The 14,141-nt window shown below is 38.3% G+C and overlaps 1 protein-coding gene across 1 annotated transcript; it reads left to right on the top strand.

The window, feature by feature from the left end:
• The first annotated feature begins 12,173 nt into the window (after window positions 1-12,173).
• On the top strand, window positions 12,174-13,277 carry LOC135211351 (tigger transposable element-derived protein 1-like). The gene has a single exon (XM_064244666.1). It carries the CDS (start codon window positions 12,174-12,176, stop codon window positions 13,275-13,277), a length of 1,104 nt encoding a protein of 367 aa, XP_064100736.1.
• Window positions 13,278-14,141: the final 864 nt, after the last annotated feature.

Below are 14,141 nucleotides of genomic sequence, written 5' to 3'. Positions count from 1 at the left end.
CCTGACCTGTCCACCATCCCCACCTGAGCAGGGAATAACATAAGGATGGAAATAGCTCCAGCAACACAGTGTAATACTCCGGCAGCGGATGTGAGGGTGAGTCACACTCCGTCGGTACCTCAAAGGTCTGGAGATATCCATAGGGTAGTCCCCCAAAGCTCCGCCTACTCAAGGTCTCCTCTCCCATTGTCCCAAGTAATGCCGGAGGAATGGGCTGAAGCGGCGGATCAGGGGAAGGTAATTCCCCTATCTGATCCTGCACGCTCTAGTGGGGGGAAGCGTAACTCCCAGCCTGAATCCGTTCGGGAGGGGGAACATTGGAGGGCGAGACCACCGAGCGGCGGAGCTTTATAAATGTACAATCCGGAGCCACGCCAGCTGGTGTGGTACTAGACCACTGTAAGGCCGGCGGAGCTATTTACTCGGAGACATAAGGGATTACATTTAATACCAATAACCCCTCCTTACTCCCAACCCTCTCCTCTCCACTTAAGTGAAACTCGAGCGGTCTTTCATGGATAAGACTACTAGTACCGTGAGTTATAAGCGTCCAGCAAGGCTGAGCTAAGAAGTGGGGGGGGGGGGGGGGGGGGGGGGGGGGGGGTGGTATGTGGAGTGGTCGGACGTGATCGCCTGGCCACCCACCCGATCAGAGATGGACACTTACCGAGGGCTGTGTAGCCTACTACTTCATGGGTAGTAGGCCAACTGGGCCTATGGCCTGTCGTGGTTGGTACAGCAGTTGATCGGTAATCACTCTCGACCGGGAGGACATGACCTACTACTAGGCTAGGCCAAGATGATAAACATACCAGACCATTTATATACAGTAACAATAAATATAAATAATAATAATATATAACATTCATAAAGAGGTATCATGGAAGAGTTGCAAGGAAATTAAGGTGAAAGGAGAATACCCAGTATGAATCCAGCTTAACCTTTCAAGATCATTACAGAACTGGACAGGTAGGCCAGTTAACCTCCCCAGACAGCCTGGAGTGGACGGTGGCCCTCGACCAAACCTACTAAATCGAATTTTTCGATCTAGACCGGTAGGGAGGATAGGTCCAACAATTTGAGAGATAGGGTTCTCTCCTCTCCCGTGACAAATACAATAGGCTACTAGTAACCTAATAATTACACATGTACATCATGATAAAATTACGTAGAGATAGGCACAAACACGCTCTTGAGCAACTGGGGAGGGAGGGTGAGACTAAAATATAAATTAATCAACCTTTCTTTAGACCCCAGAGGAAGTCACGAGCGCGTTAGGTCTACTCCGAACTAATCCTACACTGTCGGTTAATAATTAAGTACGTAATATGAAAACACATTACTGATGATTCGTAAATCTAAAATTCTTACATAATATAAAAACTTTAGTGTAAATTAGTGTGTAACAGAATCACACGTGTTCTGATGATGCTCCCAAAATTGCAGATAAGCCGATGGCGCCCACAATACGTTTTCTGAGGGGCCGAAGGCAAATATGGAAAACACCTTAACCGTATGAGTTACAAAAACACAAATTGGAGTACTCAACTTAGATGTAGGAGGAAGTTCCACAGCCGACATCGTGAAAAGAAAGGAATAATCCCGGGAGCTGAAACAAACGCATGGTTCACACACAAATGCTAATACAGGAATGAAGAATGCGCGTGGGTATTAGTAATAGTAGTGAGAGGAAGGTAAGGGAGGTGACCTTTGTGACGGCTCTAACCCTTATAACAGCTCTTGCTGTGGAGGGATTTTGGAAGGAATCCTCTAATTGGTAGAGGACCTGTGAGTAGTGGCTTCCACTCGCCCTTATACTTTATATCAACGCCCCTTGGGGTGTTCGCGCTGGGGGTAGTAACTTCAGCATACCATGCTAGCTTTTTCTCTGGTATATTTAGGATCTATTTATACTTAGAAAAGTGAGCTACAGGAACTTTTCACCGGCAGACACAGGTCGAACCCAGAAATATATAAGGTGAGAGTGGTTTTATTACCTTTATTGTCAGTTAACATCATAATGTGAATGTGTTCATGTATGTTTGTGGTTATCACACTGCAACTAGGCTTAGCCTACCAATGGGTATATACCTTGAATAGGCTATTTATTATGAAGATATGCCAATGATATATAAGGTGAGAATAGTTTTATTGCCTTTATTGTCAGTTAATATCATAATGCGAGTCTTTTCATTGCATACACAACACGGACAAACCGGCGATGCTGCGATTCATACCAGTGATAATAGCATGAGAAGCGGTCCAAGAAAACACCCATGAATAACTGATTCCGTGATTGCTGATCCGCGACTAAGCAATGCCCCACTGTATATGTTTGTTTTGCATGATAAATAAATGATTTTCTAATTTTCAAATAGTTATATTAATATTAAAACACTCAAACCTCAGTTTTCGTATGCCTCCTTTTTTGTACTTTACAGTTTTCTTAGACTTTTTCTATGAAATTTTGTCTCAGTTATCGTACGTTTCCTCAGTTTTTGTACACTCAGAAACACTCCATCCGGGGCCCACCATGTGACCGGGCTCCGTATTGAGTACCCAAGCAAAGCATCCCATCTTCTTTTGTGACCCATTCTGCTTGTGTATTCATTGGTTTTGTGCTTTTTGTGATTTTTTTTATTCGAGTGCATGCTAAATAAGCCATCATGAGGCCAAAGAAATTTCCAAGTGCTAGCCCTTCTGTAAAAAAAAAAAAAAGTGAGAAACACCATAGAATTTAAGAAGGAACTCTTGGCAAAGTTTTGGAGGAAGTTGCATGCTGATCTCAATGAGAAAATGCCTACAAGTGCTGCTGTTAGTGAAAACCACCATTAACTGAAACTCGGCAATTTATGGTTCTTATGGTGCTGATATCCGGTTAATGGTGCCAATAACCGGTTAATGGTGCCTCTGTTAGGTATTACGGCACTATAACTATTATTAATTAGTGACACCTTATGGTGCCAATAACTGGAACTCTGAATGTTATGATGCCATAAATTGTCTGGGGCTATAAAACCGGATCGCCATTAACCAAATCCACCTATAACTGGGGACTGACTGTATTAATGTTAATGTAAAGAAAATTCTTTCCCTCATCTTTTTCGGAAGCTGTAAAGTGAAAGAATATCTTGACATACTGACCGCAAGGGTAGATGATGTCACGCCAGAGTCAAATAATTGTTGCCACTTGGTGGTCAAATACTGATAGTGAAAACTCTCTCTCTTCTCTCTCTCTCTCTCTCTCTCTCTCTCTCTCTCTCTCTCAGAGGGTTGAATGTGAGAAGTGGATAGGTAGATAGATAGAAAGAATGGGAGAGTGGATTATAGAAAGACGTAGATAAACATGATGTTGCTCTGTTATTAATTTTTTCATGTTTTCCATGCTATAATTACAACTTTTTGTACATGTATAGTAATTTATTGAAAATTTTAGACCAATACAAACATATCATTTCCAGTTTTTTCTCGGATTCTTCAGAGCAACAGGGGTGCAAGTACCTGTCAAAAAACTTGACATAGTATTGACATTGACCACAAAGGGGAGGTAATGTTGCCCACAGATGGTTGCCCTCTCTCTCTCTCTCTCTCTCTCTCTCTCTCTCGTCCTCTCTCTCTCTCTCCTCTCTTTCTCTCTCTGTGTGTGTGTGTGTGTGTGTGTGTTATTGGCTGGGAGGGTTAGAAGTATGTACATAGTTATATTTTTAAGGGTAAAATATTTAAGATGACTTTGAAATGATATTAATAATATCATTTTAAAGATTAATATAGAATAATAATTTAAGGTATGCTGTTTGGTGTAGGATGATACTCTAAGTATACATTTGTTATTTGGATTTTCAAGATAGGCAGTTCTACGCATTTTTAGAGGGAGTGGTTAAATGTTGGCAGACTAATTATTCGCGAATCTGGGAACACCTCCTCCGCAAATACAGGGCCCGACTGTATTTGCTCAATGGAACGTATTTCAGAGATTAATATTTTCCATAAATTATCACTGCTGGGTTTAAAATACAACTTACTTTGTTTATAAATGCAGTAAATTAAATGAAGTAATGGGCTGATCTCATCAGTATTGGATGTTGCTTTTGCCTTTTTCAAAATGTTTTGTGGTCTGCACATTATGTATTTGTTTCTTCAGCCACAGGTACAACCGTAAATTTAGTGGCAAACTTTCTTAACACTTTCCTCTCCATTAAGTGATGGATGGGTAAAGTTTTATTTTATTCTTATTCATTGAAATCACTGCTGAAAATTAGAAACTTTTAACAAGTCAATAACTGAACACGACCAATATAAATGTGTTAATCAAAGTAGCTGACATTGGTAAACAGTTGTTTCTTGATTCAGTTTTTTAAGTCACACCTAACGTTTTCATGTCATTGTCTTGCAAGCAGCAGTAAGTGGGTGTTAATTATAAGAAATAGTGATGAATTTGTAGGTGGGTCACAAGGGTTAGAAGCCTGATTTAATGTACTATGAAGATTCTCATTCAACCTAATGAACTTTGGCTTCTAGGCCTATCTATCAATTAGTTAAAAGCTAACTTGTAATATGCATTATCAGTGGTATCTGCCGAAACCAAGACAGGGATAGGAAGTGTTGTATAGTGCAATCTACAGAAAACACATATCATACTGTATGTGAAGTATATGATGAAGTCATGTTTTGGCACAATTTTAATGATCACATGGTACACAAGTATATTGTATACTCAAATTAGGGTTCTTTTGTATGCTGTATATTTGTGAGTTTCACAGAATGTTTTTCTTTTGGAAATAAGCTTTGCTTGTATATTTATGGGCTAAGGTTCAGGCTCATGAACTAAAGGTGGCAGATTCAAAAACATCCCTGACCATGAGAGTTCCTGGACTAGGATGCTGGATTTTCGAGGTTGGACTGTATACAAATATTACTGCAAAGGAAGGAAAACAGAATCCTCATGTTTGGAGGGTCTTCCTCCTTACCAAATATGCATTTGTGTGAATTATAGTACAGTAGTAATGGCTTTTTTTCTAACTCAGTTACTAGCTTAAGCCTGTTTGTGTTTTCATTGTGTCAGCATCCATTTCTGATACATACTGTAATTCTATGATTAATTATTAAAGATGTATCACAGCAGTATTGTTATTTACAGTATATCAAAAGACATTGTAGGTACTCGAATTTATGCAATTGTACAAACAAACTTATGGAATTGTAATAAGTCTTTTCTCTCTCTTTCACTCACACACTCATATTCATGATACCTGGATGTAATTTCATTTGAAACCTATTAAAGATATTTTACATCAATGTAGGCAGTCCCCGATTATTGGGGTGGGGAGGCGGGTTCCATTCCGACGGGTTTGATGTGAGTGAAAATTGCCATTAATTGAAACTTGGTGATTTATGGCACCGATAACCGGTTAATGGCACCTCTGTTAGCCATGTATTGGGGCCATAACTCTATTATTGGCGCAAATAACCGAAACTCGGCTCATTATGGCACCAAAAATTGCCGATTTTATGGTGCTAGAGAAGCACCATAAAACAGAATCACAATTAAGTGGGTCCTCTGGTAACCAGGGACTGTCTGTTGTTATTCAGTTGGTATGCTGTAGAAAAACAGACTTATCATTACACTAAAGCACATTAGGGTTTTGAATATCTCAACAGCCTGTGTGATTAATTTAAAAGTGCTATCCTGGTAAAATAAGTTCATTATGATGTTTGTCTTTCATTACTGATAATATAATTTGTAAGTATAGATCAGCATAAACTTTGGTGTTCAAGGTTTATTTACGTATTTAAAAATGTTAACCTTCAGTGGTGACAGGCTCTTAGAAGTTTAAAGCACCATTTGCATTGTTGAATCATTCGTGGGACGAAATTTAAAGCCATTGATGGGCTGGGAAAAATTGACAGTCAATCCCCCAAGCAGTACTGCAGCAACAGTGTTGGCCTTAATATTCCCTACATCACATTTTGGTCTACATAACCATTGGCACCTGAGCCACTATTTTGCAAAAGAGAATCAATATAATGACTAAAACCTTGTCTTAAGTGCAACAGTTATCAGAAGTTCACCTGGGCTAAAATTAGATTTCAAATTGCAGTACAAATATTACTTCACAGGGCTATAGGGTAATCAATGAATCACCAGATACCTGTCATATATATTTGTATGTTTCATCAGTTACAAGTAAATACTAATGGTCACACTCGTAAGTAACATACGCAGTAATGAAAAAGTTAATATATTGCAGTGGTCTGGAATTTTCCAGTAATTAACAGTTTATGAAAATTTGTGAAATACAAAGTAGTAGAAACAGTGATAGTGATTTAGACTATGTACTGTAGTCACATATTATGCAGACAGTATACAAAATCCCTAGTTTAGGCATTTTCTGAAGAAAGAATGACTAGCAGTTATTGTTACTACAATAGTTGACTACTGCAATACTAAGTTCAGTAGAAATATAATACGTACTGATGCTTAGTTACAGTTAAGACTGATGAAATGAATAAGTTTTTGTTACAGGCAGTCCCCGGCTTATGGCGGGGGTTCCGTTAAATATTGATTATTTTGCATTTTTGGAGTCCTATTTCTTCCGCCAGTTTGGCTCCATTAAGTGTCGTAATCCTGGTACATGGGTCGTAAATTTGGATATAATTTCCGATGAATATAACTGAAAAGCATCGTAACCTCAGAACATCATAAGCCAATCCCATCTTTAGAGTGCCTGTATATATAACAAAATCTTTATGGTAAGGTATTACACTTGAAGAAAAGATGACTAATATGTATTGTTACCTTAGATACAACTCTAATATGAAGGCCAGGTGACTCATCCATTTATTAGATCTGTTTCCATTAGGGTCTTGACAGGTGCAGAAAATCTAAAGTTTTGTGCACCATAAAAAAACAAAAACATTTCTTTTAACAAGGAAATTCAACTTAAGTCTTGATGCCTTATAGTTGCTATGTAAAGTAATTACCAAGGTACTAAAAGGTAATACTACTATATATATCTATGTATATCATATCTATATATATATATATATATATATATATATATATATATATATATATATCTATATCTATATATCTATATCTATCTATATCTATATATCTATATCTATACTATATCTCTAGCTCTATATCTATCTATATCTATATCTCTATCTCTATCTCTATCTCTATCTCTATCTCTATCTCTATCTATTATATATATATATATATATATATATATATATATATATATATATAGATATATATATATATATGTATATATATATATATATATATATATATATATATATATATAATATAAAGTGGCACCTCATTTGTCGAACATTTCTTATGTTGAACATTCAATTTTTTCATATGAAATTTTCGAAGAACTTTTGTCATTTATTGAACAAATTCTCGTACTTTGATCTGACCGATTGTCTTGGTTATACTTGTTCTTGATGGCCCACCATGTCCTACAAAAAAACTATACAGGCAGTCCCTGGTTATCAGTGGCCTCGGTTATCGACAATTCGGTTTTATGGAGCTTGTCTAGCACAAAATGCAGCGATCAGTTATTGGCGCTGATGATAGAGTACATACCAGCGCCGATACACAAATAACAGACGTGCCATTAACCAGTTATCAGCACCAAAATCCAGTTATCAACGCCAATAAGCACCAAAAATCCCTACTGATAACTGCGGACTGCCTGTATTAATATGTAATATGTTTTTTTTCTTTACTCTATATATAATATATATATATATATATATATAGTATATATATATAGATATATATCATATATATATATATATATATATATATATATATTTAATATACACAGTGGTCCCCCTGTATTCATGGGGGATGCCTACCAGACACCCCCGTGAATAGTTAGAACCCGCGAATGTTTGGAACCCCTATAAAAACGCTAAAAACAGCCTATTTTGTTAGTTAAAACTCAAGAAAAACCACTACAAATTTTCATACTTGGTTTTTTTAATAGTTTTATCACAAAAAGTGCATTTTACGATGAAATTGATAAAAAAAAACCCACTAATTTGTGGATATTTCTCATCGAAAAATACCGCGAATGCGCGAATTTTCTGCGAATAATGTGGGGAAACGTTCCCGAGAGAAATCCGCGAATGTGTGAGTCCGCGAATCTGGAGAACACGAAAATGCAGGGGCCCCACTGTATATAGTGATGAAGCGCCAAGTATCTGGTTACTACACTTACCATTCATTAATTGTTACCTCACAACAGCCAGACACCTGAACCTTCATCAAAGGTACTAAACGACTGAATACTCTAAAGGCAACAGTGATCCCTTAAACAACTTACCAATATTGCAGAAAATCAGACTAAGTTCATCAAAACAGGTGTGAGGTAATCTCATGTGTAATCAAATCAATTAAAGGGCATCACTCCATCAACAACTTTAAAAGTCTAAGTATTTCCCTGATTTTAGAAGTCTTAAGTACTTTCCTGGTTCTAACTCACTTCAAGTAAATTGAAGGAAAACAGCTTAATTACCACTCTATGTTTCTACCTAAGCAAATCATATAATCACTTACTTATACTGGTTAAAAAGGAAACACTTATAAAAATTTTAAATATAAAAATTTATTATCAAATTCAAAATTTATAGGTGAAATTCACAATATCAGGGAAAATCACTGTACTTTAAAACAAAGCAAAGTTTAATTAGTTCTTGAATTAATGAAGTAAAATTAAATCAAAATTAATTTATCTCAAAATTCAAGAAAATTCATTCAATCAAAATTCAAAAGTGTTAGGCAATAACTAAAATTTGGAAATTAATTCACAAATGCTAAACAACAATGAAACTTGAAAAGAATTCTGGCAATAAATAAAATTTGGAAATTAATTCACAAGTGCTAAACAACAATGAAACTTAAAAAGAATTCTAAGTAAATGAAAATTAATTCAAAAGTGTTAAATTCAATTAAATGTGCAACTATTAATGAAAATAACTAAGTTAAATTGTGAATGCAAATGAAAACACAGAAAAATATTGAAATACGAAAATTACAAAAAACATTAATCACACAGAATATAAAATAAAAACACACACTTCAATAAGAAAAATGAATAAATGCACAAACAAAAATCACTTCAAATGAACAAAACACAAAAATTTGCAGTGTGTAAAAATGTAAATTTCACCAAACCATTGTAACCATTAGTTTCAATTTTTAACAAACCACTGTAACTATTAGTTGCAACTAATAAATTTATAGAAACACTTTACCTTGGTACCAATTTCTTTCTGCTGCAGCTTGTTCAAAAAATTCACAATATTTCACAAAAATAGGCGTTGTTACACACTTGTACAATGTTTGTTCAAATTCCACAAAAAGCACTAAATAATACTAAAAAATAAAAAAATATCAAATCTGAAATTCACGAGTGACCATTCAGTAAGTATTAAATCTTTACATTACTTTGAAATCAAAAGTGTTAGTGCCGAGCAAGAGAGAGAGAGAGAGAGAGGTCTAAATGCTTTGAGGATTTAAGCCTGAATGAAACTCTCTTCCTTACGGAAACTGGACAGTGGATCTGGCACAAAACGTTTATGGCATGCGAAAGATGGTGCAATTCTTCTAGAAGCTTCTAATAAGACGTAACTTTACAGAATAATCGTGAAATCTACACGTGGTTTCGGCAAAGATGTAAGAGTATGAAACCAGTCAGGTCATGTATGTAGTATACTCAACAAAGACACGTATTTGATCAAGACAGAAGCCCCTATCAGACATAATGACAGAATTCCAAAACACAATGGAGATCTCGAGATCCCTAATCAAACATGTTGACAGGTTTGGAAAACAAAGCAGAGACTTCAGGGTCTCTTAAACTTGAGGCGATGACATAGTGGGGAACCAACTCTAGCTTCAAATGGACAAAGTTAATCTCTCTCTCTCTCTTTCTTTTTACTACAGTATATACTTTTAAATTATGTTATGCAAAATCTGAACATACATTTTAAGACATCCTATAACTCCAAGCTAGGTAAGGAATCTGAAAAATGTTGCAAAACTCTATTCTAACATTTCATAAGTCTAGGAGAAGATACATGCAATGTGAAAGTAGCAACATATAATAATATATACATAGTATATGCATACAGTTTAATGATAACCATGTTCAACAAAATAAATAAAAGAATAAAGAATTGTTCCTACATGATATACAAACCCTCGATCCTTTACATTAGAAATGACTGTACGGCGGGGCAGGAACACTGCTGAAAAATTCTTGAACAAGTTGGTTAGTCAGTAACTACTGTCTGGTAGGCCTGCTTGCCCAGATGTAAACACTGCACTTTGCTTTCGGTTGTCTTCCACTGAAGATGTATGTTTGTGAGCTCTTGATGCCTAGCTGTTAATCATGATTTCCCTGTGGGATCTTTCTTTTATTATTTTTAATACTCTGATAATTCTACAAAGGAATGGGCAATACTTGTCCTTCATTTTGAGAAGAAAAAGCTCCTTGTGGACATGGCCACCCGGCAGTATTTGACCCCTATGATTGAATTTCATGCTAGGCTCCAAATCCTCGATATTATAACTTCTACTACTAAACTGGAAGTAGTTATTAGAGGGCTTCCAAAGCCTTATAGAAAAATGTTCACAACTGTAGCCAAAAATCATATGTGAACCAAATGGATAGCACTCTATCATTTTCAGGAGTGTTGCATTTAGGCTTGTAAGGATTTTAGGACTAATTTGGACAAACGCACAACCTTAGGCCCCCCAACCAAAGCCAACCAAAGGAAGTAAGCCAGCTTTCCATTTCTTGTCCTCAAGGTCTAGGCTAGGTGTACGATCAGTAGGATTTTGGGACTAATTTGGGCCAGTGCACAACCTTTGGCCCCCCAACCATAGTAAGTAAGCCAGCTTTCCATTTGTTGTCCTCAAGGTCTAGGCTAGGTGTCACAATCAGTAGGATTTTGGGACTAATTTGGGCCAGCATACAACCGTTGGCCCCCAAAACCAAAGAAAGTAAGCCAGCTTTCCATTTCTTGTCCTCAAGGCCTAAGCTAGGTGTCAGGATCAGTAGGATTTTGGGACTAATTTAGGCCAGCGCACAACCTTTGGTCCCCTTCCCCCAACTAAAGGAAGTGAGCCAGCTTTCCATCTCTTGTCCTCAAGGTCTAGGCTAGGTGTCACGATCAGTAGGATTTTGGGACTAATTTGGGCAAGCGCAACACCTTTGGCCCCCAACCAAAGAAAGTAAGCCAGCTTTCCATTTGTTGCCCTCAAGGTCTAACCTAGGTGTCACGATCAGTAGGATTTTGGGACTAATTTGGGCCAGCGCACAACCTTTGGCCCCCCCAGTGAAAGGAAGTACACCAGCTTTCCACTTGTTGTCCTCAAGGTCTAGGCTAGGTGTAATGATCAGTAGGATTTTGAGACTAATTTAGGCCAGCGCACAACCTTTGGCCCCCCAATGAAAGGAAGTAATCCAGCTTTCCATTTGTTGTCCTCAAGGTCTAGGCTAGGTATCACGATCAGTAGGATTTTGGGACAAATTTAGGCCAGCGCACAACCTTTGGCCCCCCACCAAAGAAAATGAGACAACTTTCCATTTCCTGTCCTCAATGGCTAGGCTAGGTGTCAGTATCGGTAGGATTTTGGGACTAATTTAGGACAGCGCACAACCTTCAGTCCCACAACCAAAGGAAGTGAGCCAACTTTCCATTTCTTGTACTCAATGGCTAGGCTAGGTGCCAGTATTGGTAGGATTTTGGGACTAATTTAGGCTAGCGCACAACCTTCAGCCCTCAACCAAAGGAAGTGAGCCAACTTTCCATTTCTTTTCTTGTAAGAGTAGGCTAGGTGTCAGTATCAGTAGGATTTTGGGACTACAGTGGTACCTCGAGATACGAGCAGCCTAACATACGAGTTTTTTGAGGTACGAGCCGGAGCTCGGGCGATATTTTCGTTTCGTTCAAGATACGAGCCCAAATCCCAGATACGAGCCATGTTTTCGGAGCGTCCTGCTAGTTGGCGCGCAGGGTCGAGCATCATCCGAGAGCATCTCTCGCTCACTCGCACGTGTTACTCGCTTGAATCAAAGTGTATCTTGTGCGCTATACTCTTTTTTGCTTGATTTTTGCGTGATTACTGAACTTTTTTGTGTGTTATCATGGGGCCGAAGAAAGTGAGTGCAAAGGACAATGGTGACAGGAAGAAGAGGATGATGTCGATAGAACTAAAACAAGAAATAATAGAAAAACATGAGCATGGCGTACGAGTGATTGAACTCGCAAAGATCTATGACCGTAGTACATTGACAATTTGTATGTTATTGAAGCAGAAGGATGCCATCAAGAGTGCTACACCAGCAAAAGGAACCACAATTCTTTCCCAATTAAGGACAAATATCTTCGAGGAAATGGTGAAGCTTCTGCTCGTGTGGGTGAAAGAGAAGGAGTTGGCCGGAGATACAGTGACGGAGACAGTAATATGCGAGAAGGCATGGAGTATTTATACCGACTTAGTGAAGAAAGAAGCATCAACTTCTAAAGAGGCATCAGAAGAAGCGTTTAAGGCAAGCCGTGGCTGGTTTGATAATTTTAAGAAGAGAACTGGCATCCATTCAGTGGTGAGGCATGGCGAAGCTGCGAGTGCAGACGTGAAAGCAGCCAATATGTACATCCAAAAGTTCGCTGCGCTTGTTGCGAGGGAAGGCTACATCCCGCAACAGGTGTTCAACTGCGATGAAACGGACCTATTTTGGAAGAAAATGCCACGGAGGACTTACATCACAGCAGAGGATAAGATGATGCTAGGCCATAAACCCATGAAGGACGGTCTGACCCTTGCATTATGTGCAAATGCTAGCGGTGATTGTAAAGTGAAGCCACTGCTAGTTTATCATTCGGAAAATCCTCAAGCCTTCAAAACGCACAAGATACTGAAAGAAAAATTGCACGTTATGTGGCGCGCCAATGCTAGGGCATGGGTTACGCGGCAGTTTTTTATTGACTGTGTAAATCTCGTCTTTGGCCCTGTAGTGAAGACGTATCTGCAAGAAAATAAACTCACAATGAATGCATTGCTCATCCTTGATAATGCTCCAGCCCACCCACCTGGTCTTGAAGATGATATTCTGGAGGAGTTCCAGTTTATCAAAGTTCTCTACCTCCCACCCAATAAGACTTCAATCCTACAGCTGATGGATCAGCAGGTCATTTCCAACTTCAAAAAGCTGTACAAAAGCACTTGTTCCGCCGCTGCTTTGAAGTGACGGAAAACACAAATCTAACCCTTCGAGAGTTTTGGAAAGATCACTACAACATCGTGATCTGTCTACGTATCATTGACTTGGCATGGCAAGGGGTAACAAGACGAACGTTGAACTCTGCATGGAAAAAGTTATGGCCTGATGCTGTTGCAGAAAGAGATTTCAAAGGGTTTGAGCCCGAGACCGAGCAAGAAGAGTTGTAGGAGATTGTATCTCTCGGAAAGTCGATGGGTCTGGAGGTAGATGAGGGTGACGTCAACGAACTCGTCGAAGAACATGAGGAGGAACTCTCAACTGAGGAGTTGAAGGAGCTGCAGATGATGCAACACACGAAGGTTCTGGAAGAGATTAACATGAGAGAGGAGGAGGAAGAGCTGGAGGAAGTGATTTCTACAGGTGAAATTAAAGACATGCTGGCAATGTGGGAAAAGCTGTCAAATTTCATTGAAAAGAAACACCCACAGTGGCAACTGTCGTGCTTCAGCGCTTTTTAATGACACTTGTTTGTCACATTTTCGAAGCATTTTGAAAGGCAGGCAAAAGCAAAGTTCTTTGGATACATTTTTATTGAAAAGAGCTGCAAGTGAAAGTACAGAAAGTGCGGCCAAGAAGGCAAAAACAAGTGATAATTAAACTTACGTAAATGTTAAGCTTAGTTTAAGTTTAAAGTTAAGTGCATTGTTTTAAGTTTTTTCTTTCATTTGAAATAAGGAAAGTGTAGTTTTAGTTTTAAAGTTACGAAAATAGTTTTAAGTTCTAAAAAAGCGCCGTTTACGTACGTGTCTAGAGTGCCTACATCCCTTCCCCCCTCCCTCCTCCTCGCCGTTCACCTTCGTTAGCCGCACTCGTCTGTCTCCAAAGTAAGAC

This window comes from Macrobrachium nipponense, chromosome 4, assembly GCF_015104395.2.
Source record: "Macrobrachium nipponense isolate FS-2020 chromosome 4, ASM1510439v2, whole genome shotgun sequence".
Classification (NCBI taxonomy): domain Eukaryota; kingdom Metazoa; phylum Arthropoda; class Malacostraca; order Decapoda; family Palaemonidae; genus Macrobrachium; species Macrobrachium nipponense.
The sequence above is the reverse complement of the archived record's forward strand: the minus strand, read 5'-3'. Positions and strand labels throughout refer to the sequence as shown.

Bases quoted from the DNA above. Each gene is read 5' to 3' on its own strand.
- LOC135211351 (XM_064244666.1), top strand. From the start codon at position 12,174: ATGGGGCCGAAGAAAGTGAGTGCAAAGGACAATGGTGACAGGAAGAAG.